Raw genomic sequence first — 21,014 nt, forward strand, 5'->3', positions numbered from 1 at the left:
CTATCCATAAAGTATGTCTACCTTCATATTCATTTTTTTTTTTAGTTTTGTATATTTTTCATTTTGGTCAATAGGTGTCTTTAGAAACCTATTAACCTTTGTTAGAAATTAGAAAATTAGAAATCTTTGCTTGGAGTCTCCCTTTAATCCTTTGTCATTCCTCAAATGCCATGAGAAGTTCAATCTATTGTCTAGATTTCTCTTGGCTCTTTTTCCTTTCCATCCACTTTGCTCCTGTTTTTAAGGTTCAGGCCTCATCTCTTCTCTAAACCTTCTATTTCTTTCTCTTGTGGTACTCTGTTGTGGTACTTTATATCAATAAAGATTGTTTTTCAAGAGCACATCAGTGGAGTGGGAATGTGGCATATTGATAGAGCTGTTGCTTTTCATGCACAAGGCCTTGGGATTGAACCCCAGGACCACACACACACACACACACACACACACACACTCTGCAGATCAACATTTCCACTGTTGTGCATATTGTATTTTGCACAAAGGTGTTATAATCACAGATGAGAAATTGTAGATTTGCATATTTATTATGGCAGATGGGAGTAAAATGTATTGTTCTAACAAGCATATTATTTCCATTAAGAAAGGAAAACCTGGGCCAGCCAGATAGCTCAGCAGACTAAAGTGCCTAGTTAGGCAGAGCACAGAGGCTGGGGTTTGATTGCCTGCCTGCCATGCTGGCCCCTCCCCCTGGGATGCCCTGAAATGGTGATTGAGACTGGGTGGTGGCACACGCCTGTAATCCCAGCCCTTGAGAGGTTGAAAACAGGAGAATAACTATGAGTCTGAGCTATGTAGTGAGACCCTGTAGACCCTGTACTAAGTACATTAAAAAAAGGAAAACCTAATACAAGCACAAAGCCACCTAAGAACTGAATAAACATCTTTATTCTTACATCCTAATTCTCTGGCAGGTAAACTCACATTTTAAAACCTTCCATAATGCTGGAGTGGTGACATGTGCCTGTGAACCTGGGGAGGCTGAGACAAGAGGATTGGCATGAGTTAGAGGCCAGCCTAAGTTACATAGTGAATTTGAGGCCAGGCTGAAGTATATAGCCTTGTCTCAAACTAAAGCAAAGGAAGCCAAGTCAAACCTAACCCAACCTAGTCCAACCCAGTTCACCCAATCCTGCATAAATACCTTTCCCTATGAAATCTTTTAAAATTCTTTTCTCAAGTGGTATTAGTTACTGGGTTAATCCCATACTTTGTTACTCTCTTCTTAATAGTGCTTATATTGTAATAATTGGTATCTGAATTTCTCTTGCTGTTCTATGCTCCAAATTCCTCAAGTTCAGGGACAATATTTTATTTATCCCTGGGAGACTCAGCATGTAGACTAATGTCCAGTACATAGAGTATATCAACATATGTGTAACAAATATTTGATTGCTTAGCATGATTCAGTCAGGGAGCTAAATATGTATCCATATTATCTCATTTAGTCCTCATAGCAGCTTTGAGGCCTGTCATTATCAGATTTATAGGTTAGGAAATTGAGACTAAGGAGGTGAAGTCACCTGCCTCAGGGTGAGTAGTGGTGGCAATTACATACGTGGTGCTGCTGGAAGCATAGCCCTAGAGGATGTGCTAATGGATTTGTTTTTCCAGCATTTCCTTGTTTTGTCTTTCAGAATGATGATGCGGGTGTGCTGGTTGGTGAGACAGGACAGTAGACACCAGCGAATCAAACTTCCACATTCAGAAGCAATTGTGATTGGGCGAGGCCCAGAGACCAAGATCACGGATAAGAAGTGTTCTCGACAGCAAGGTAACTGGTTATAAGAATGTAGAGATTACCATGTTTGATTCTGGAAGATAACCAAATATACACATTTCCCAGGTGCTTTTGAAGGAGAAAAGCTTTTACAAAAAAAAAAAAAAAAGCCTCAAATGCAAGAAGTCAGTCTTTTAGTAGTAGGACCTCATTTGTTCTACTAGAGCCTCATTTATTCCTGATTCTGTCTTCCCATTTGGGGCAGGCTCGGGCAATTGTTGGGAGCAGGCAGCTTACATCCTATTACAATGGAGTGGTGGAGTTGAGACCTGTAGCTTGCTTTGCTTTGCCCAGGGAGATTGCTTATTGGGCAGCAAAACTGATAAATTCTGGAGTTTCTAGACTGAAGCCATGTCTGAGGAGCAGTGGGCTGGTACATTCTTTACACATTGCTTCTCACAGAGAGTAATATCTTTATTGCACTATGGCATCCAACTATTCCCTTTCATGAGGCTTACTGTGTATGGTGCTTCATTTTTTTGTGTGACCTTTGGGCATGTTTATTGTCACTTATAGTGTGATTCCATAGCTCTGAGGATTCTGGAGTTAGAGTGTTTAGTACTGTTTATGGATGTACCTGTGTGAATTAGTCCAAGTGGAAGAAGAAAAAAAAAAAAAAAGCTATGTTTGACCTGGAAAGGCTGAAGACATAGAAGCCACCACCACTCCCCTTGGTCCCCTCGTACTGTAGCAACAGTAGGGACATGTGCCAGCCTGCCCTCTGTCTGTCCTCCCTGGTGCACAGCAGTGGTGTCTTCTCTTCCTCCTTGGATCAACCCTACATAGTTTGTTCTCTTATCTGAACAGAAGTGCCTAATAATGTTACCTCTTCTCACACATGCTTAGAATGTTGTCTCTGCATTCTTCTTCTAGAGCATTCTTTCCATTCCTTCCACTCAAGACCAGTTGACCTTCTGTTTTCCAGGAATATGTTTTACCTCTTTTTCTGTTGAAAGCATGTGATAGTTGATTATGTTTTTGTTTTGGAACAAGGTCTTGCTGTTTTGCCCTGGCTGGTCTTGAACTCCTGGGTTCTGATCATTTCTCAGCTTTGCTAGTTGCTGGCACTACAGTGATACCTCAATACATCCAGCTTGATTTTTTTTTTTTTTTTAAACCTGATTTATTTCTGAACCAAGAGCTTCCACTCTCCCGTTGAGAGTCTATAATCCTAAGTGGGCTAGGAGTTCTGCAAGAGGAGAACTTGAGGATATTAGCAATAGCTAAGGGAGTACATATGCTGATGAATATTTCAATGGAAGTATTTGGAACGCTTACAAAATGGGATTTGGAGCCCTAGCTACCTGCTATCAGGCAGTTGCTTTTAGGTCTTTGAGGAATGATCTGTATAGCTTCATTTTCCCTTCAGGAATACAAGACCAAATGTCTGCCTTTTGTTGCATTTGTGATTAAATTTTTTCAATCTCTTTCAGTACAGTTGAAAGCAGAGTGTAACAAGGGATATGTCAAAGTGAAGCAGGTATGTGGGTAACTTGAATTTCCTTTTTGTACTTGATGATTTGTTGTGGTGCTGCCTTTAGAATGTCTGTGCTAAGGTTAGCTCAGTTGTCTAAAGCACCTTCTTGAGCAAAATCAATCAGGGGCAAAGGACTGTGGTTCGATCCCCAGTACCACATGCCCCACCAGACCCGCCCTTAAGGCAGCCTGAACCAGCCAAAAAAAAAGAATCCTAGAATGTCTGCTAGCCAATAAAGGCTTCTCTGCCATGTGTGGAAATGATTGAATAATATAGATGAACATTAAGCACAGTGCTTGACACACAGTAACTGGTTGACATATTGGCAGCTATATTACTACTGTATTATTGCTATTACTGTAATTATTTTCTGATTATTCCATAGGTAGGGGTCAATCCTACCAGCATTGACTCAGTCATAATTGGGAAGGACCAAGAGATGAAACTGCAGCCTGGCCAGGTTCTCCACATGGTGAATGAACTTTATCCATATATTATAGAATTTGAGGAAGAGACCAAGAGCCCTGGCCTAGAAACACATAGGAAGAGAAAGAGGTCAAGCAGCAGTGATTCTATAGAAAGGGATACTGCTCAGGTTGCTGCCTCTGGGACAGGGCCAGAGCCTAGGAGCAGTCTGAGCCAATGCTCTGTGCCCCCAAAGAAAGAGAAAGATGCATCTACCAAAAAGGTGAGGGAACTGTGATTGACAGATGATGTGGTTAAATGAGATAAAATGATTGCTTAATTGTTTTGTACACTGTAAAACCCAGGCACATATTGGGGGTTACTAGTCATAAGTGTTATTAACCATAATTAAAGAGTCACTTGTTTATGGCATGAAAATTTGGGTGCTTGTCCTTTTATATGCTTTTATTTTGAGTTTGAGGTAGGACACTTGAAGGAAGGTAGGACAGTAATGGCAGTGTACTTAACATTGAGCAAGTAAAATGGGTTAGTTGTTTATGTATCTAGAAGGTTTGCATTGGAATGCTTTCCATATATCATGAGAGTCATGTGCTGATGTTAAAGTGGCAGCTTGTTCAGATTGGGGAGTGAGAGCCACAAAGAAGATGCGACTTGCTCTCTGACATTTCTGACCTCTGTCTAGGTGCCCAGTTGTGAATATAGGAAACCTGTGATGATGGCTTATGATTCCAGAATGAAGAAAAGGAGGTCTAGTTTATTTCTCAAAATCTAACTTTACTTTCCAGTTAGTTTGGGCTTTGCTGTCACATAGTATTACCTAATAACAGATTTAATTATTGCCATATTAAAATTTACATTGCCTTTTTTGTTGTTGTTTAGGAATCACTGGGCCACTGGAGTCAAGGCTTGAAGATTTCTATGCAGGACCCCAAAATGCAGGTCAGAATAAAATTTTGGGACCACCCACAGAGACCATGATTATAAATGAAATTAAAAGCTATCAGTCCCTCTAAGTGAGATTTATTTTACTGGCATATTTCTGGGAAACCAGTGGTTTTTCCCTTTATCAATAAGATAGCAACTGGAGAGAAGCTAAGTTCTTTAAAAGAATATCCCACTTTCTCTCTCTCTCTCTATTTTTTTTTAAATTTTATTTTGAAGTATAAAAACAAAAGCAAAAACAAAAATCAGAAATGAAGACAGAAAAAAAAGATAAAGAAACAAAGACAGAAACAGGGTAACATACAACAATATGTATGTTACAGATTTTCAAAACAAGAATAGCTGATTAACAATGGTTGATATGTTATCATTTTATCACCAAATCTGTTGCTGAGACTAACAGATACAGTTATGTAAGATTGGACTAAGACTGAATATTGCCGCTTACTTTCAAGAAACCTTAAATTTTTGTTTTTGTCTTTTTTCTTTTTTTACCTTTTTTAAAAATTTATTTTAAAGAGAGTATGGTAATAATTGATATATTAGAAATGGTACACATTTAGACTGAGATCAAGATGACAGGTATTCAAGCATGGTTTCTGTATTTACACATTGCTGTCCTTGTTGTAGTTGCTTAGATTGCAGATATCGGCATACAGAGTTAGCCAAGGTGAGAATTCTTTACATTAACTACTATTTTCAAAAAAACTGATGGAGAGTCTTAGTACAACCACTTCTACATGATTCCTTTTAAAGGAGCATCAGATATTGTATTGTGACTATAGGGTAGCACTGTCCTAGCACTAATATGACCTGCTTGGCAGAGCCTTCGAGATCTGTTTCAGTTACATCAGGTTGACAAGGGGCCAGTACATTACAGTAAGGCTGTTCAGAACTCATGCACATATGTCACATGGTCTGATATGTTGGAATGGATGTGTTTGAATTCATTCCTCAGAGATTTCTTTTTTAGTACTGGGACTTGAACTCAGGGCCTTGTGCATGGTAGGCAAATATTCTACCACTGAACTACACACCCAGCTCTTTTTATTTTATTTTGAGATAGACTTTTGCTCAGTTCTCCAGGCTAGCCTCCAACTTGAGTTCCTGTTCAGCTTCTTGAGTGGCTTGTATTACAAGCATGTAACACCATGCGTGGCTTCCTGTGTGGTTTTTTTTTTTTTTTTTTGTACTGAGAATCAAACTCAGGACCTCCTGCTTTCCAGCCAGGTGCTGTGCCACTGAGTTAAATTCCCAGTTTTCTTGCTGGTTTCTAACATCAGATCTATGAGCACTGTTTTGTACCATGCATCGTATGTATATTCATTCTATACAGTGTGGTGGTTGAAAACAGTTTAGAATCTACTTGATCTGAGCTGAAATGCTAGATTTTTCTACTTAGTAATTATGTGCCTTGTATTGGGTATTCACAGTGCTCTCATCTCTTAAAATTGGGATACTAAAATTTTGCATATGAGGTTGTTGAGGGGAAGTGAGTAACTTAATGAATACGGCAGCACCTGGAACACGGAAGATTCTTAGTTGTTTCCTTTTTTCTTGTGCCCTGTGGTAGGTTTGCAAAGATGAGAAGGTTGTGGTGATTAAGGATAAGTACCCTAAGGCCCGTTACCACTGGCTGGTATTACCATGGGCCTCCATTTCCAGTCTGAAAGCTGTGACTAGAGAACATCTTGAACTCCTCAAACATATGCACACTGTGGGAGAAAAGGTGATTGCGGATTTTGCTCCATCCAGCAAGCTCCGCTTTCGATTGGGCTACCATGCCATTCCTTGCATGAGGTAAGCCTTGTGAGTAGTGCTAGTGCTTCTTGCTTTTGTGCAGGTGATCAGCCTGGGCTTGTTGAGTGTACTGATTGCTGAGTCCAGTGCAGCTCTCAAAGTTTTCAGAGTGAAGAATGGGAAAGGATGAGGAAGTAAAAGACAAGAGTCAGAATATAGAAAGCTGAGGTCAGGTGGAGAAAAAGGACTGTTCAAAGACTGAGGTGCATTTCTGTATACACTCAGCAGGTTGATGTCACATGACACCCCTCTGCCTAGCAACCTATTTGCTTGGATTGCCTTGCACTCTCCATGTTTTTGGAGCTGGAGCAGCTTGTTCACATGGCTGCTGCTCTTTGCTCTCTGGACTGGCCTTGCTCCAGCCCTGCATGTGTGATTGATCTCCAGCTTCTGCTCCTCCTTACAACTGATAGCCTTGAGGTGTTGTGGAGCAGGGTGAGATGTTTCCATGGAAGGTGAGCTGAAGCTTCTACCCTTCTATCTGACTTGCTTGTGACCCTTGAGTTCCTATTCTGACTGTAATTCAATCCTATGAGTTTCTTTGTTCCTCTGAAAATTTAAACTTTGAGAGCCCAACATGAACTAGACAAGGGAGCTTTTTGTTGTCAGGGGCTTTTATTCGGTTTTTCAAGATCATCTGCAACCAAGCTGGGTGTGGTGGCATATGCCTGTTACATAGGGGACTGAGGTAGGAATACCACTCTAAGTTCAAGGCCTGTCTGGGCTACATAGTGGGTTCAAGGCCAGCCTGCACTACAAAGTGAGACCCTGTTTCAATAAACCCTTCCAAATCAAACCACACCACCTCACACCACACCACACCATACCACACCACAAGAAAAAAGTAACCCTAAAATGAATGAGGACAATTTTTGTGAGGGAAACAAACATAGATTTTTGTAATGACAGCTTAATAGATGTAAGATTTAAAATAAAATGAGGCAAAAGTGTAGAGGCTGTTTTCTTTTGGCTTATACCCAGAATAATTTGGAAAGGAATGACTGGGACTGGGGTTTTAGCTCAGGAGTAGAACACTTGCCTAGCAGGCTGGAAGCCCTGGGTTCTGTCCCTGGCACCAAGACCAAAAATAAACCTCAGCTAAAGAAAAAAAAAAAAAAAAAAAAAAAAAAAAAAACAAAAAACAAACACTCCCCCCCCTCCGCAAAAAAGGAAAGGAATGATGGGTTCTTTCCAAGAATGCAAACTAAGCAGATCTTTACATTCTTTTGGTCTAAGTAGTAAGATAATGAGATTTTTAAAATGTTTAGCTTTTTTTTGTTGTTCCTGGGAATTGAACCTTGTGCATGTTAAGTACACATTTGCTGCCACTTAGTATACCCTCAGCCCCAGCTTTTTTTAATAACAAAATTTACATTTTAACCACTTTTAAATGCACAGTGCATTGCTGTTAAGCATATTCTCGTTGTTGTAAAACTGTTACCACCATCCATCTTTTATTTTATCTTCTTAACCTGACAACCCTGTACTCACTATTCCTTCTCCCTCCCTCCCTTTAGTCTCTGACAACCACATTCTACTTTTTATATCTATGGATGTGAATTTTATAGGCACATCATATAAGTGGAATCGCACAGCATTTGTGCTTTTTTTTTTTAATTAATTAATTTATTTATTTTGTGTGTGTGTGGCCAGCTCAGCCCACCAGGGGGCGGGGCTGGCTGGCATGTGGTGCTGGGGGATTGAACCGTGGTCCCTGTGCTTTGCTTAAGCTTAGCTTGTTCTAAGTGGGTGCTTTAGACCACTGAGCCATCTCACCAGCCCCATTTGTGCTTTTGTAAGTGGCTTATTTCACTTAGTTTAAAAGAAAGACTAACTGATGGAAGGGTGTGGTACAAGATCTCATTTGATTAAAGTAGCAAGTAATCTAAGTAATAATTAACTATCTAAGTAAAATGTCAGTATTGGTGGTTAAAAGAAGTAACTGAAGGAAATCTTGGGCACATGCTACACCATGGATGAATCTTGAAGATCTTACACTTAGTCGTAATTTACATATAATACAATACATAATAAGATGTGTAGCTTGGTCCCCTTTGACATAGATAGATAGTCACTGTCATTCTGATGAAGATACAGAATATGTTTATTGTCTAATCCCAGGAAGTCCTTGTTTATCTCTTTCTAGTCAGTCTTCTGACTATCACAAACATTGTTGGAAGATTTTAGCATAGTTTTTGTTACATAAATGGATTCATAAAGTACATACTCTTTGGCTCTTTTTTTTTTTTTTTAAATGTTTTTAGTACAGGGTCTCACTACTTCAGCTTGGACTCATAGTGATCCTCCTGTTTTCAGCCTCGCCAGTGCTGGGATTACAGGTGTGTGCCACCACGCCTGGCTGGGGATTGAACCCCAGTCCCTGTGCTTGCTTAAGCAGGCACTTAGTCTGCTAAGCTATCTTGCCAGCTGTGACTGGCTCTTTTGGTCAGCATAATAATTTTAAATTTCATATACCATGGACATACTTTTTTTTAAATTCTTGGGTAAATACTTGGAAGTGAATATGCAAGATCATAGAGTAGATGCATGTTGTACCTTATATAAGGAAGTCTGTCTTATATTTATTTGGTTTTGGTACTGAGGATTGACCACAGGGCCTTGTATATGTTAGGCATGTACTCTACCAACTAAACTACGCCTCCAGCCTCAAGAAGAAAATATTATTTATTGTTAAAACCTTATTTGAAATTTTTGGTGCAAAATTCACTCATAATTCTATTCTCTAATGCAGCAGAGCCAATGACTGAGTCTCAAAAAGACAGTAACAAAAAAATGTGAAGCGGAACAAAGACCTTTCATAATACCCACCACTCACTATAGACTAGACCTTATTTTACCCATTTTTCCCACAACATCTTTTTTGCTTCAGGATTTAATCTATGGTCTCACATTGTATTTATTTGTTTTCCTCCTTAATCTCCTTTGATCTGAAAACTCCTCTTTCTCTCATGGTATTTGCGATCTTTTGCCCCCCTAATTTGAACATAGGGGCTTATGCATAGTAGGGAAGCATTCCGGTGCTGAGCTACATTCCAGCGCCCTTTTACCTTTTTTTTTTTCCCTTATCTTTTGAGATAGTATCTCACTAAGTGGCCCAGGCTAATCTTGAACTTATGATCCTCCTGCCTCAGCCTCAGAAGTAGCAGGGATTACAAGCATGCACTACCATGGCTGTCTTGATCTTGACATTTTTTTGTTAAGTACTGGCTAGTTGTTTGGTAGGATGTCTCTCGGTTTGGTATGTCTTTTTTTTTTTTTTTTTTTAATTTTTTTATCTTGAGACAGTGTCTCCCTGTGTTGTTCAGGCTAGTTTTAGACTCACTTTGTAGACCAGGCTGGCCTTGAATTTACAGTAATCCTCCTGCCTGAACCCCTGAAGTTCTGGGATTACAGGGGTGTGCCACCACATCTGGCCTTTTTTTTTTTTTAAATGATTAGATTAAAACTATTATTATTTGCCAGAGATTTTAGATTTTTTTTTTTTAACCTAACATTTATGATTGTGTCCTCAGTCATCTTAGAGGGAATATCAGATACCTTATTACTGGTGACTTAACCTTGATTATTTTAAGGTAGTGACTACCCAGTTTTATACTCAGAATTACTATTTTTCTTTTGTAACCCAGTATTATGCTTCTGTCCCTTTTCTCAAGCTTATACTGAATAATTGTAACATTCATTGGTGGGCCTTTTTTTGTTTTGTTTTGTTTTAGTATTTTAGGAAAGGGTCTACAGGGTGTTTAGGGTCTCACTACTAGATCAAACGTAGTGATTCCCCTATTTACAGCCTCCTAAGAGCTGGGATTATAGGTGCGTCACCACGCCTCGCCTCAACTGCCGTCTCAGTGCACCCTGGGGGTGGGGCCCGGCATGGCAGGCCCCAGGGACAAACCTGTGGCCCCTGCTCCTGCTTGCAGATGCTCTAATCCACTGAGCTGTTTGGCCTGCCTTTCATTGGTGGGTCTTGCCTATAATAGTTTATTACTAGATTTGCCCAGAGTTGTCTTTATACCTTCATTTGTTAATTAATTAATTTGGGGTTGAATCCAGGGCCTTTACACTAAGCTACATCCTCCTCTCCCCTTTTAATCATTTTTTATTTATTTTATTTTATTTATTTATTTAGTTTTATGGTACTGGGCATTGAATGCAGGACCTTGTGCTTACCACGCAGGAGCTTATTCTACTGAGCTACCTTCCCAGCCCAACATTTTTTATTTTGAGACAAGGTCGTACCAAGTTAGTAAGTTGCCCAACCTGGGCTTGAACTTGCAGTCCTCCTTCCTCACCCTCTGAGTGCTGGGATGAAAGGTGTAAGCCTCCACATTTAACTCTAATTTATTAATTGAAATTCTTCTGTGTTGAAGAACCTTTTCTTTTCAGTATTTATATATCCAGTTATTTGTTAGTATAGACTTGTGCATGTTTATTCTGTGGGTTATAATTCAGTACTTTATTACTTAGTTTGTTGGTCTTTTTCTATTTGAATTTTCCTTGTTTATTATTTGTTTTTCCTCATTAGAATATAATTTCTATAAGGACAAAGGCTTTCTTGTTTTGTTTGCTGCTGAATTCCTAGTACCTAAAAAAGTACTTGGTCCTAGTACTTACTGAGTGTTAAATGTTATTATTATTATTTTTTAAAATAATTTTATTGAGAAACAAATGGCAGTGAGACAGTTTAAGCCGATTACTAGCACAGCTTCAATAATTAATACCTTGCATATTGTCTTAGTGGTAAATCTTATTTTTTTTATTGGCTTGTGTTTCTGACACATAATAATTATGTTCAGCTTTTTTGGAAAATGATATATGTGCATTTTTGGCCCCTGGACCCCTCATTATTCTTCCTCCCCCATCCCCTTCTCCTCCATAAAAAAAAAACTATCTCCGTTTCTTATCTCTCCTCTGTTTTGCTTTTTAATTATATTTTGGGTTTCTCAAATAGAATCCAAGTTATAGTTAATCTTCTGTGTCTGACTTCACTTAGTGCTATCATCTCAAGATCCATCCATTTTTCTTTACTTATTAGGTAAATGCACTGAATTAAACAGACACACTGGCAATACTGTGTGCACCCATATTTTGATTGTCATTTTGGTGAAGCCATAGTTTTTAATGAGTCTGACATTCATTTTTTTTCCTTTCAATTAGCCATGTACACCTTCATGTAATCAGTCAAGATTTTGATTCTCCTTGCCTGAAAAACAAAAAACATTGGAATTCTTTCAATACCGAATACTTCCTAGAATCACAAGCTGTGATCAAGATGGTACAAGAGAATGGCAGAGTGACTGTCAGAGAAGGGACATCTGAGCTCTTGAAGCTGCCCCTTCGTTGTCATGAGTGCCAACAGCTGCTGCCCTCCATGCCTCAGCTGAAAGAGCATCTCAGGCAGCACTGGACGAAGTGATTCTGTGGCGCCTGAACTACTGTCACAGACATGGCCAGTTGACTGTTAACTGCTGGCATCCATGCGGGGCTGCTTGTGAATGTCTGCTCATTTCCTGAATTAAAACATGCAGCTGGTGTTTTTTTTTTTTTTTTTTTTTTCAGTTTATACTTGAGTGGCCATAATGTAGGGTGACTGGAAATAACTCAGGAATTAGAAATTTGGAATTTGAGTTTTCCGTGGCTGTGTTCGCTGATAAGGATAGCAGGGAATACCTGAGCACCATGTCTAGGACCCTTGTCAGGTCTAAAGGGAGGGGGAGTAAAGCCACATTCAGACTTACCTAATAGTGCAGGATATAGAAACAGTGCTATGGTTATATATTTTTGTTCTTTGTATTTATCTTCCTTCTTCAGAGGCATGTGGCATCTTTTTGTCAAAGTGGTTAGTATGGTCTCTTGCTTATCCTAAAGGCTCTGAGGGATTAAAGTTCTTTGAGCTTAATCTGTTTTGCAACAGTGTTCTTACCTCCTTCATGGTTTACTGGCTTGTTTTATTCTGTCCCTTCCTTACTATCCAAGGTCATGTTCCTCTCAGGAAGTTAGTTGCAGGCAGTCCTTTACTGTGAGCAGTAGGGTTAGGTGAGACTCTGAAGTAGAGGTTTGTTCCAGTGTCAGAAGTCATGGCCTGTTCAGATCTGTTGTCTGGAAATAAAGTGCCTTTGTGTGAGGCATCTCCAAAGTAGTTGAAGTTCAGCTGACAATACAAGATTGGTTGTAAAGCACGAAAATGTGTAGAACAGTTACATCAAGTTGATTTTTTGGCAGTTTCAAACTAAAGGGAAATGGAAAGATAAAGTTGTTGTTACATTTGGGAATAATTTTCCCCTGTATGATCCTGGGGATTGAACCAAGCAGGGCCTCATGTATGACAGATAAGCACTCTAGCACTGAGCCCTCGCCATTTAAAAAATTTTATTTTGAGACAGGTCTTTTAAAATTGCTTAAGCTAGTCTTAAATTTGTGTCTTCTTGCCTTATCCTCCCAAAGAACTTGGGACTAAATTGTACACCACCTCTCCTGACCTTGATTTTCACCCTTGAGCTCTAAACAAAAATAAAACCCTTAACTTCTCTGGAGAAAAACCTCAGTCCATAGGGACCCCATTTGAACTTGTTGTCTATAACAAATAAAATGCCACAGAGGTTCCTTATTGAGCTTGGGTACAGTAGTAATTAGTAGTAATTAATGATTATAGAGCTGCTGTTTACCAATTCTTATATGTTCGCTATGCTAAGCATTTTAATTATCTTATGTCATTTTTTACTGTACATAACTGTGAGATAGATGCTATTTTTAAGCCCCTTTAACTAATGAGGACCTAATATTCCTGTTAATCATACTGTTCTCCAAAGGGTCTTGGTTCTGACATATCAAATTCATTATTTTCCCTGTCATTTCAACATATAAAGTATAAGGTTAGTCATCTGGTATCATATAACTCAGTGCCTTGAGCTTGTGCTAGTCATCTTACTGATTTCCCCAAGGCCAGCCGCTTTCTTTAAAGCCCTTCTTGTCCATTTCTCATTACTCAGCATCTTTTGTATGTGCCCACTGTCCCTTCTGTACTCGAGGAATGTAAATCTGTACCTGTCAGTACATCTAGCCATAGCTTTCTTTCTCTGGCTTGGTCCTATACCTTTCAGCCTGGCTGATGAGTCTTTGAGCCTCTCTTTCAGTGGCTGTCTACTTCTTCCTCAACCCAACTGAGCCGATTTATTACACTTGATCTTAGCCAAAAGGCCGAGAAGCGATGAGCCGATTTATTACTGTTGTTATTATTATTATTTTCTGTATTTAGTACAGGGTCTCACTACATAGATGGGACTCATACTGATCCTCCTGTTTATAGCCCAAGTGCTGGGATTACAGGTGCATGCACCACCACGCCCAGTTTCAATCACCATCTCAGCGTGTCCCGGGTGTGGGGCCAACATGCAGATCTAGATTTAGACCTCAGTCCTAGCCCTGGGTCTGCTGCTCAGAGCTGAGAAGTTGTGGGGAAAGTACTTATTTTTTTTTGAACTGCGTATTCACATATGCAATTGAACATAATAGAGTTGGGCTGTCAGGGTTAAATAGAATAATCCATGTAGGGTTTAGCAAAGTATCTAGTGTAGAGAAGGACCCTATAAATGGTAGCTGGGAGATTTTATTTTGCTGGTAGTTGAGAAGGAGATGTTACCTACTACTTCTCAATGTGCATCTGATGCCTTAGGGCTCTCAGAAGTATTCTAAAAATATACCCTATGCATAGAATATATGCATAATTATTTTTGGTATACCCTACACATAGGGTATATGTATAATTGGAACAAAAAAAAAAGAAAATCTAAAAATTATAAACATTTGGAATCCACCCTAGAACTGCTGAGTCACAATTTTAATGCCTGTGAGTAGAGATTTTAAAACATTGAGGATGATTTGGGACTAAAACATAAGTGAACCCTTGATTTCTAGGGACTCTGTACTTCTAAAATTTTCAAATTTGGCTGTGGCCTATCTGGACACATGCCATTGTCTGGTTGACTGTCTGGGCCAGTTGCAGGCTTTTCTTCCCTATTTAGGGTCAAGATTATGTCAGGATTAAAGGTGACCTCAAATATTAGTTGAAAGAGAGTACCTGACTATAATAATTAGCACTTTCTATGAGGGTTAGCAGAGCTCCCATGATCCTGGGCGCTTGGGGTTCAGGTCTGGATCAATGTGCTCAGTAGCTTTTATTCCCACTTTATGCCCAGAGATCAGTCCATTGGCTTAGCCTGGGACCTATGATGAATGTTGCCAGTCTTACGCTCAGCAAAGCATTTTCTCCTTTTCGAGGTCTTTCTCCCAAGTTTTTGAGGTTCACATTCTTACAGGGACCAGATCATACTTGAGATGATTGTTAAAGAGCTATTCAGTTTCAGGGACGTTTCCAAGAGGCTGGCATCTGGCATTCAGTCATACACTGAATGTGGCTGAATATCAGAGATTGAGGACATACCTGTAAGAATGGACTGCCTCTCTGCTCCCAACTCTAACTTGGAGACTTTCACAGAGTTCAGAAGGTACCATAAATTAAATTTCAAAAAAATATTTTGAAAGCCACGAAACCTGCTTTATAGAATAATGTATATTTATATTTTCTATATATTATCAAGGAATTTAGTAAGTCACTAAAGTGCTTCCATAGACTCTTAGGTCTGTGAACCTCGATTTTAAAATCTCTAGAAAAATAGATCACTACATTTGGGGTGCTCAGCATGTCGGGTCACAATGGTTATTAGGGATAGACCTCACCTTCAGGTGTTTTTGGAATGCCTTTTGATCTTGGTGCTCCTCTCTCAGCCCTTTGATGTGTGTGTTTCTGGTTGGAGGTGGAGTTTCAGGCTGCTGGTTCCAGTTTAGCCTCCACACTCAACAGGAGTGTTGAGACCTGAGGAAATCCTCAGAATCTGAAGTACTTGGAAACCCTGCTGGCAGATGCTTCATAATGTATTTAAAAAACGTTCAATCTTCAGGAGGATGAATGACCAAAAGAAGAGGATGAATGCTTAGGGGAAAGCAGAATCAGTCATCTATACAGAGAGATCAGCTGCACCGTGACTGTCTCAGCAGTGGGAGTGGCAATACATAGTCCAGTATGTTAGGAGTACCCACTATACTGAAGACAGCTTGTAGCAGTGCATACTGTTAGTTCCAGGCAGAGATCTTAACTGAGGCTCCAGCCAATGCTCTTGAAAATTACGGAATATTTAATCAAACTTCAGATAAGTTTCTCTCAGTGTGACTTCTAAAAGTAGATATTACAAGAATATTAAATTTAATTTCCACCTTATTAACAATGTTATATAGTTTAGCATTTTAAAGTAAAAATGAATAATTAGAAACTGTAACCGAGGACAGACTGTATCAGACAGTGTAATATGTGAGATGTTATGAGGGAAAATTTGAGTGAGGTGACTGTGTGTATCCTTTGTTTAGCCTGGCTACTCAGTGACCTTGAAAAACAGATATTTTTAGAAGAAAATGTGAATAATGACTTGGAAGCGCAAGAAATAGGAAGTGAGAAATTGATTTGTATATGTCTCATAAGAAATTGTCTATGTCTCATAATCTTTCCCATGTGGGCTATTTTTTATCGCCAGAAAAAATTTACTATTTTGTCCTTATTTTAGCCAGATTTATTACTATATTACATTTTGATTTGGAGGAGTCATCCCAAGATGTAGGGAGTACTGGTGTGAGAAGGTGGACCAAAAGCAAGTAGGCATGTTTGTGGTATCAATTCATACTATTTCCTCCATTAGGGGCTACCTTTTATGACTACCTTATAATCAGGTAACACCAGTTTATTAAAATAAGTGGCTTCCTGGAGTTGGAGCTGTGGTTAAGTGGGATTATAAAAATACAGGATGAGAAAGTTTTTCATGGGATGAAATAGTTCTGCATGAGTACTGTTGTGATTACGTGAATTTATATATGTGATAAAACATCACAGGACTATTATATTCCTGCCTTAAAAATATGCATGGAAACACTGGCAGAGTTCAAATACGATTTGTAAATGAGTTAACAGTGTTGTACTGTCAATTACCTACTTTTTAAAAAATAATTTTATTGAGAAACAAATAGCAATGAAACAGCTTCAAAACCAATTAGTAGGGCCAGGGAAATAGCTCAGTAGAATAAGTGCTTGACTCGCAAGTGCAAGGCCTTGAGTTCAATCCCTGGTATCTCAAAAAACCCCAAAACAAAAAAAAACCCCAAAAAACCAAAAAACCAACAACTGATTAGTAGGACAGTTTCAATAATTAATACATTGCATATTGTCTTAGTGGTTATTCATAGTACAAGATGCAGACATGATATCCTGTCCACAAACACTGTTAGTACAAATCTTTCTATTCATTGAAATAAGAGAAAGTAGCTGTATATCTATCCTGTTTTTTTTTTCCCCCCCGAGGGAAGGAGCTGATACCCAGCTCGTCTTTATTGGAAAGAGACTTTACAGCACGTTCGAGGGAGTCCGTGGGGGGGGTGGTCAGTGGGCCAGCTGGTGAGGCACCAGCTTGTAATAGGCTCCACAGCTTGGGCACCGCTGAGCCTCGCCTTTGTGCAGCCAAAACCAGATGACAGCGCTGTTGTCCTCTTCACAGATGCAGCCCACTATTCGCTTGTTGGTGATGGACGGGACTAAATTAGGGTCTTCCTTGGTGCCTGAAGCCCCCTTTGGGGCTAGTATATTGTACGGGTCCAGTCCCTTCTGGGCCGCCAGCATGATCTCTCTCTCCAGGCCAGTCACCTGCTTCTCCTCAGTAGGGATACCACCTCCAGAAGCTATAGAGCGGACGGCAGCCAGCCCAAGAGGGCCGCGGGCCCTCAGGGCCTGCGCGGCCAGCGCTCCAGCTCCGCGAAATAACCTTGAAGCCTTCACACCCAACAACCGGCCTCACACCCGCAACAATCGGCCCTATTTTGAATATACTGATACAAAATAGTCGTTCATTTGTATCCCCCCTTTTTTGTTTCGTTTTGTCAGAGAAGGGTATTCCATTGTCATTTAAATATTGTAGGTGTATGAATTCAGCAAAATATTCCAATATAGTCTTGTAGTCCATAATAGTGGGTTATCTGTAGGACTGGCAATGTCAGAAGTTGTTAACTTGAGCCTTTTACAGCTCAGCATATTAATATGGCTTTTTGTACCTCGTTTTTATACTTTTTTGCTGGATTGTTAAGACCAAGATAAAGCAAGACTTATATAACAAGAAATGTAACTTTTGTATCTGACAAGGTCAGTCAAATCCCCTCAGGATTTATCCTGAAAGCCTGTACTGCAGTTTGTAGATCAATTTCCTGCTTTTGATAATTATGTTTAACATGTTACCATTGGGAGAAGCTAGAAGGGTACATAGGACTACTCTGCACTGTTCTTGCAACTTCAATGTGAATATAAAATTATTTTCTAAAAAAATTTAAAACACAAAACAAAAGGAAAGACATTTTTAGGAAATAAAGTCTTGAATAAGTCAAGCAGAGCATTATAAGTGTGCCCAGCAGATGCACTAGGAAGCTATGGCTACTATATGCTGATGTGGTAAGTACTGAAGACCAGCCTTCTCAGCTGTGGGTTCCAAACTACCACTTCTTTAGTCATGGGACTTACCAGTGAAGATGCAGTATGCCACACCAGCCCGAAGTTTTCTCCAAGGGCCAAGGTCCACGCTTCAACAACACTATGCCACATGCTCAGAACTTGAAACCTCAGCCTTGATGTTCCTAATTTCCCAGTGCTACCTCACACTCCACGGAAGTGAGACTGCTTATCAAACTTACAGGTGTCCTGATTATGAACACACTCTGAGGACACTGTTCCCTCTCTTCCATTCAAGGGGGCCTGCCAGTTAGCTCAGTTGTTTAAGTGCCTGTTTAAGCAAATGTAGTCAGTCTCAGGATACTGTGGTTTGATCCCCAGATCCTCCTCATGCCTCACCAAACCTGCCCTTAAGGCATCCTGAGCCAGCCAAAAATAAAATAAGTCCTCCCCTTTCCCATTTGTGTTCCACTTTAACTCCTGTGGGAGCTAAATGTCCTCAACTGGTAATCGATACTGCCCTGTATCTGTTAGCAGAAACAAGCTATTATCTTAAAATCAAAAGTGAGGTTCTACTGAAGGCTTGAAAATAGATCGGAGCCTCCTTTATCCAAAGGACCTAATAGAGCATAATATATAAATACCCTGGGGAAGAGAAGTAACTTCAAAACACCAAAAAGATATTCTATAGAGCTATAGGTTAAGCAAGTGTCTGAAAAGCCAACATAGCTTAAATTGTTCATTGGTACCAAACTATTACGTGATTCCAAGTGGTTCTCAAATCCTTTAAGATACAACCCATTACTTTCAGGTGAGAGCTGAAAGCAGTAGGCAACCAAGCTTAGTTTGTAACTGCCCTATTCCTCTATAAAAACTCCTAGGATGGTCTTAATTTCAGGGTCCAGTGTGAGGTAAAACCAACAAAAAGATTTATTTGGCCACTGAATCTGTTGTGGATTTGGCTATGAGTAGGCCATATTTATGGCCAGTAGGATTTAAGCACTGTATGGGGGGCGGACATGTATGTTTCGGACTTTGCCCATTTTCTACTTCTCTACTCATGGTAAAGTGTTTGGATTATATACATTTGACATTTGTTGGTTGATACAACCAACAGATTAGAGAATATTAATCTTATGTCAGACCCAACTTAGTAGCAAAAACATTTACTCTGCCATAATTGTCACTGTTAGCACTACTGTAATCTCAAAGGTCAAAGATAAAAAAGACATCACAAATGGGCCAGTAGAAAATACTTCACCTTTACGGTGCCATCAGAGGATGCACTAATAATGTCCATCTTGTGTAAATGTTGCTTCATTAACAAAGGAGGAATGACCACGGAATGGGTTTTTCCTGTTTTTAAGCCATGAATTCTATAACAAAAGCAAATGAAAAGAACAATTAATATTCCATGTTTATGGTTGAGACCAAGTGTTGGGTGATTTTTAGCTCAAAAAATAACATTAAATAAAAAGGGCTATGCAGTTGTCTATGCAATATAATTGTAACTATTTGAAATAATGAAACAAAAACCTGCACAGAAAGTGATGTTTGATGGAAGCTTCTCTTTGGGGTTGAACCTCTAAAACACTAGTAAAGGAGAGATTCAGAATCAGCAGGTCTCAGTTGGGTCCTCAGAATCTTACTTGTAAACATATTTCACCACCAGGTGGCAGCATGTATACAATAAAATTTTAACATCTTTTCTAAAACAATGCTTTTTTTTTGTTTTGTGCAAAGCTTTTTTAAAAAGATGTTTTATATAACTTATATTTTAGAATTGGTGCTTCAAAATAAAAACTGAAATACATAAGGGATTTCAATAAAGCTGATGTAGTTTAACTGATCTATTGAGATAGAAGTTTGAGGGAAAACCAATGTGTACATAATAACGAACAACCAATTTGAAGACAACTGTGAAATACAACAACTATTGCTGAATTCCTATCATTTTGTTTAGTGAAATTCTGTATCCTTTCTATTTTTTTTTTTTTTTTTGCTATTTTTTAGTCTCTTTAAAAAAGAATATTGAGCATACACATTTGAATGATAAGTGAGACAATTTGGGAGGTAAATAGACTTTAAAGTTGGTGAGTGTAGGGTTGAGGCCTAGTTCTGGCACTCATGAGGTGAGAGCTTCTGGGGGCATGACACATACATGGTGGGCAAGCACTGAAATTGTTCTGGCTCATTTCCTCCCCCCTTTTTTTGATCCCAAGTTAGTGATTTTTTTTTCCATTCCAAGAACACCTAGGAGTAGCACTGGGAGAGGATATTTTTTTCTGCAGACATTTGCTGTTAAATTGCTAATAATCAGGTATTACAGGAAGCACAGTCAAAGTGAAACAGAAGGTAGAGGGCTGGTTTTACATTTTCTTTCCATAAGCCAGTTCCTCACAAACCTTCCAACTGAAAGAAGAACTTGCCTTTGTCTCTGTCCTCCAGAGACATCTGTATTCAAAGGAGGTAGGATAAATGTCCCAATCCTGCAAAGTGCCAGAATATTTTTTAAATATTTATTTTGCTTTAAACAATTTATTTAAATGAAATGGATTTACATTTGTTTCTGAAGTGACTTCCATTTATTTTGATATATCTTTTCCCCATGGTGATTTATAGGATCTTCAAGCGAATATAAGTATTTTATAAATATTTGAGTATTTCGGTATACATCTGCACAATACCTCAGCAATATCTTTCAGCAAGAAAAACACTGAAGAGTAAAGGCTAGACACAATTACGAGGTACAGTGAAAATCTGCTGCAAATATTTCTCAGGTAAGGAGGCACCACGTATGTGTTCAACTAAGAAAACCATCCTTACAACATACGATGATTTTATTTTATTTTTTTCCATAATTTTATTGAGAAATAGCAATGAGACAGTTTCAAACCAAATTGGTAGGACAGTTTCTTTTTTTTTTAAACACCTACAATATTTATTTATTTTTTTGCCATAATTTTATTGATAAATAGCAATGAGACTGTTTCAAATCAAATTGGTAGGACAGTTTCAATAAT

General features: G+C 39.0%; 1 protein-coding gene and 1 pseudogene across 4 annotated transcripts in view; one reads left to right on the forward strand and one right to left on the reverse strand.

Moving 5' to 3' along the window:
• The first annotated feature begins 1,472 nt into the window (after positions 1–1,472).
• Positions 1,473–12,357, forward strand: Aptx (aprataxin). 3 transcript variants are annotated; one of them, XM_004631922.3, is made up of 6 exons: positions 1,473–1,789; positions 3,229–3,275; positions 3,658–3,960; positions 4,578–4,637; positions 6,214–6,440; positions 11,616–12,357. In XM_004631922.3, the coding sequence occupies exons 1-6, from the start codon at positions 1,612–1,614 to the stop codon at positions 11,872–11,874; spliced, it is 1,074 nt and encodes a 357-aa protein (XP_004631979.1). In that variant the 5' UTR covers positions 1,473–1,611; the 3' UTR covers positions 11,875–12,357. The 3 variants fall into 3 exon arrangements, with proteins under 3 accessions (XP_004631979.1, XP_012370355.1, XP_004631982.1); XM_012514901.2 differs by having other exon boundaries at positions 1,650–1,789; positions 3,234–3,275; XM_004631925.2 differs by having other exon boundaries at positions 1,654–1,789; positions 3,658–3,744.
• A 4,498-nt stretch (positions 12,358–16,855) lies between these two features.
• Positions 16,856–21,014, reverse strand: part of LOC101571199 — an 11,869-nt pseudogene continuing 7,710 nt past the window's right edge. Inside the window, exon 2 of the transcript XR_001117110.2 lies at positions 16,856–17,345. The product of XR_001117110.2 is annotated as a cytochrome c oxidase subunit 5B, mitochondrial pseudogene (transcript). The remainder of the gene's footprint in view (positions 17,346–21,014) is intronic.

This window comes from Octodon degus, unplaced genomic scaffold, assembly GCF_000260255.1.
Source record: "Octodon degus isolate 3935 unplaced genomic scaffold, OctDeg1.0 scaffold00045, whole genome shotgun sequence".
In the NCBI taxonomy this organism is placed as follows: Eukaryota; Metazoa; Chordata; class Mammalia; order Rodentia; family Octodontidae; genus Octodon; species Octodon degus.

Excerpts from the sequence above, each read along its gene's own strand:
- Aptx (XM_004631922.3), top strand. The coding sequence starts at position 1,612 with ATGGATTTGTTTTTCCAGCATTTCCTTGTTTTGTCTTTCAGAATGATG. Across the intron at positions 3,961-4,577 it reads AAGATGCATCTACCAAAAAG|GAATCACTGGGCCACTGGAG; the intron begins GTGAGGGAACTG and ends GTTGTTGTTTAG. Across the intron at positions 4,638-6,213 it reads TGCAGGACCCCAAAATGCAG|GTTTGCAAAGATGAGAAGGT; the intron begins GTCAGAATAAAA and ends GCCCTGTGGTAG.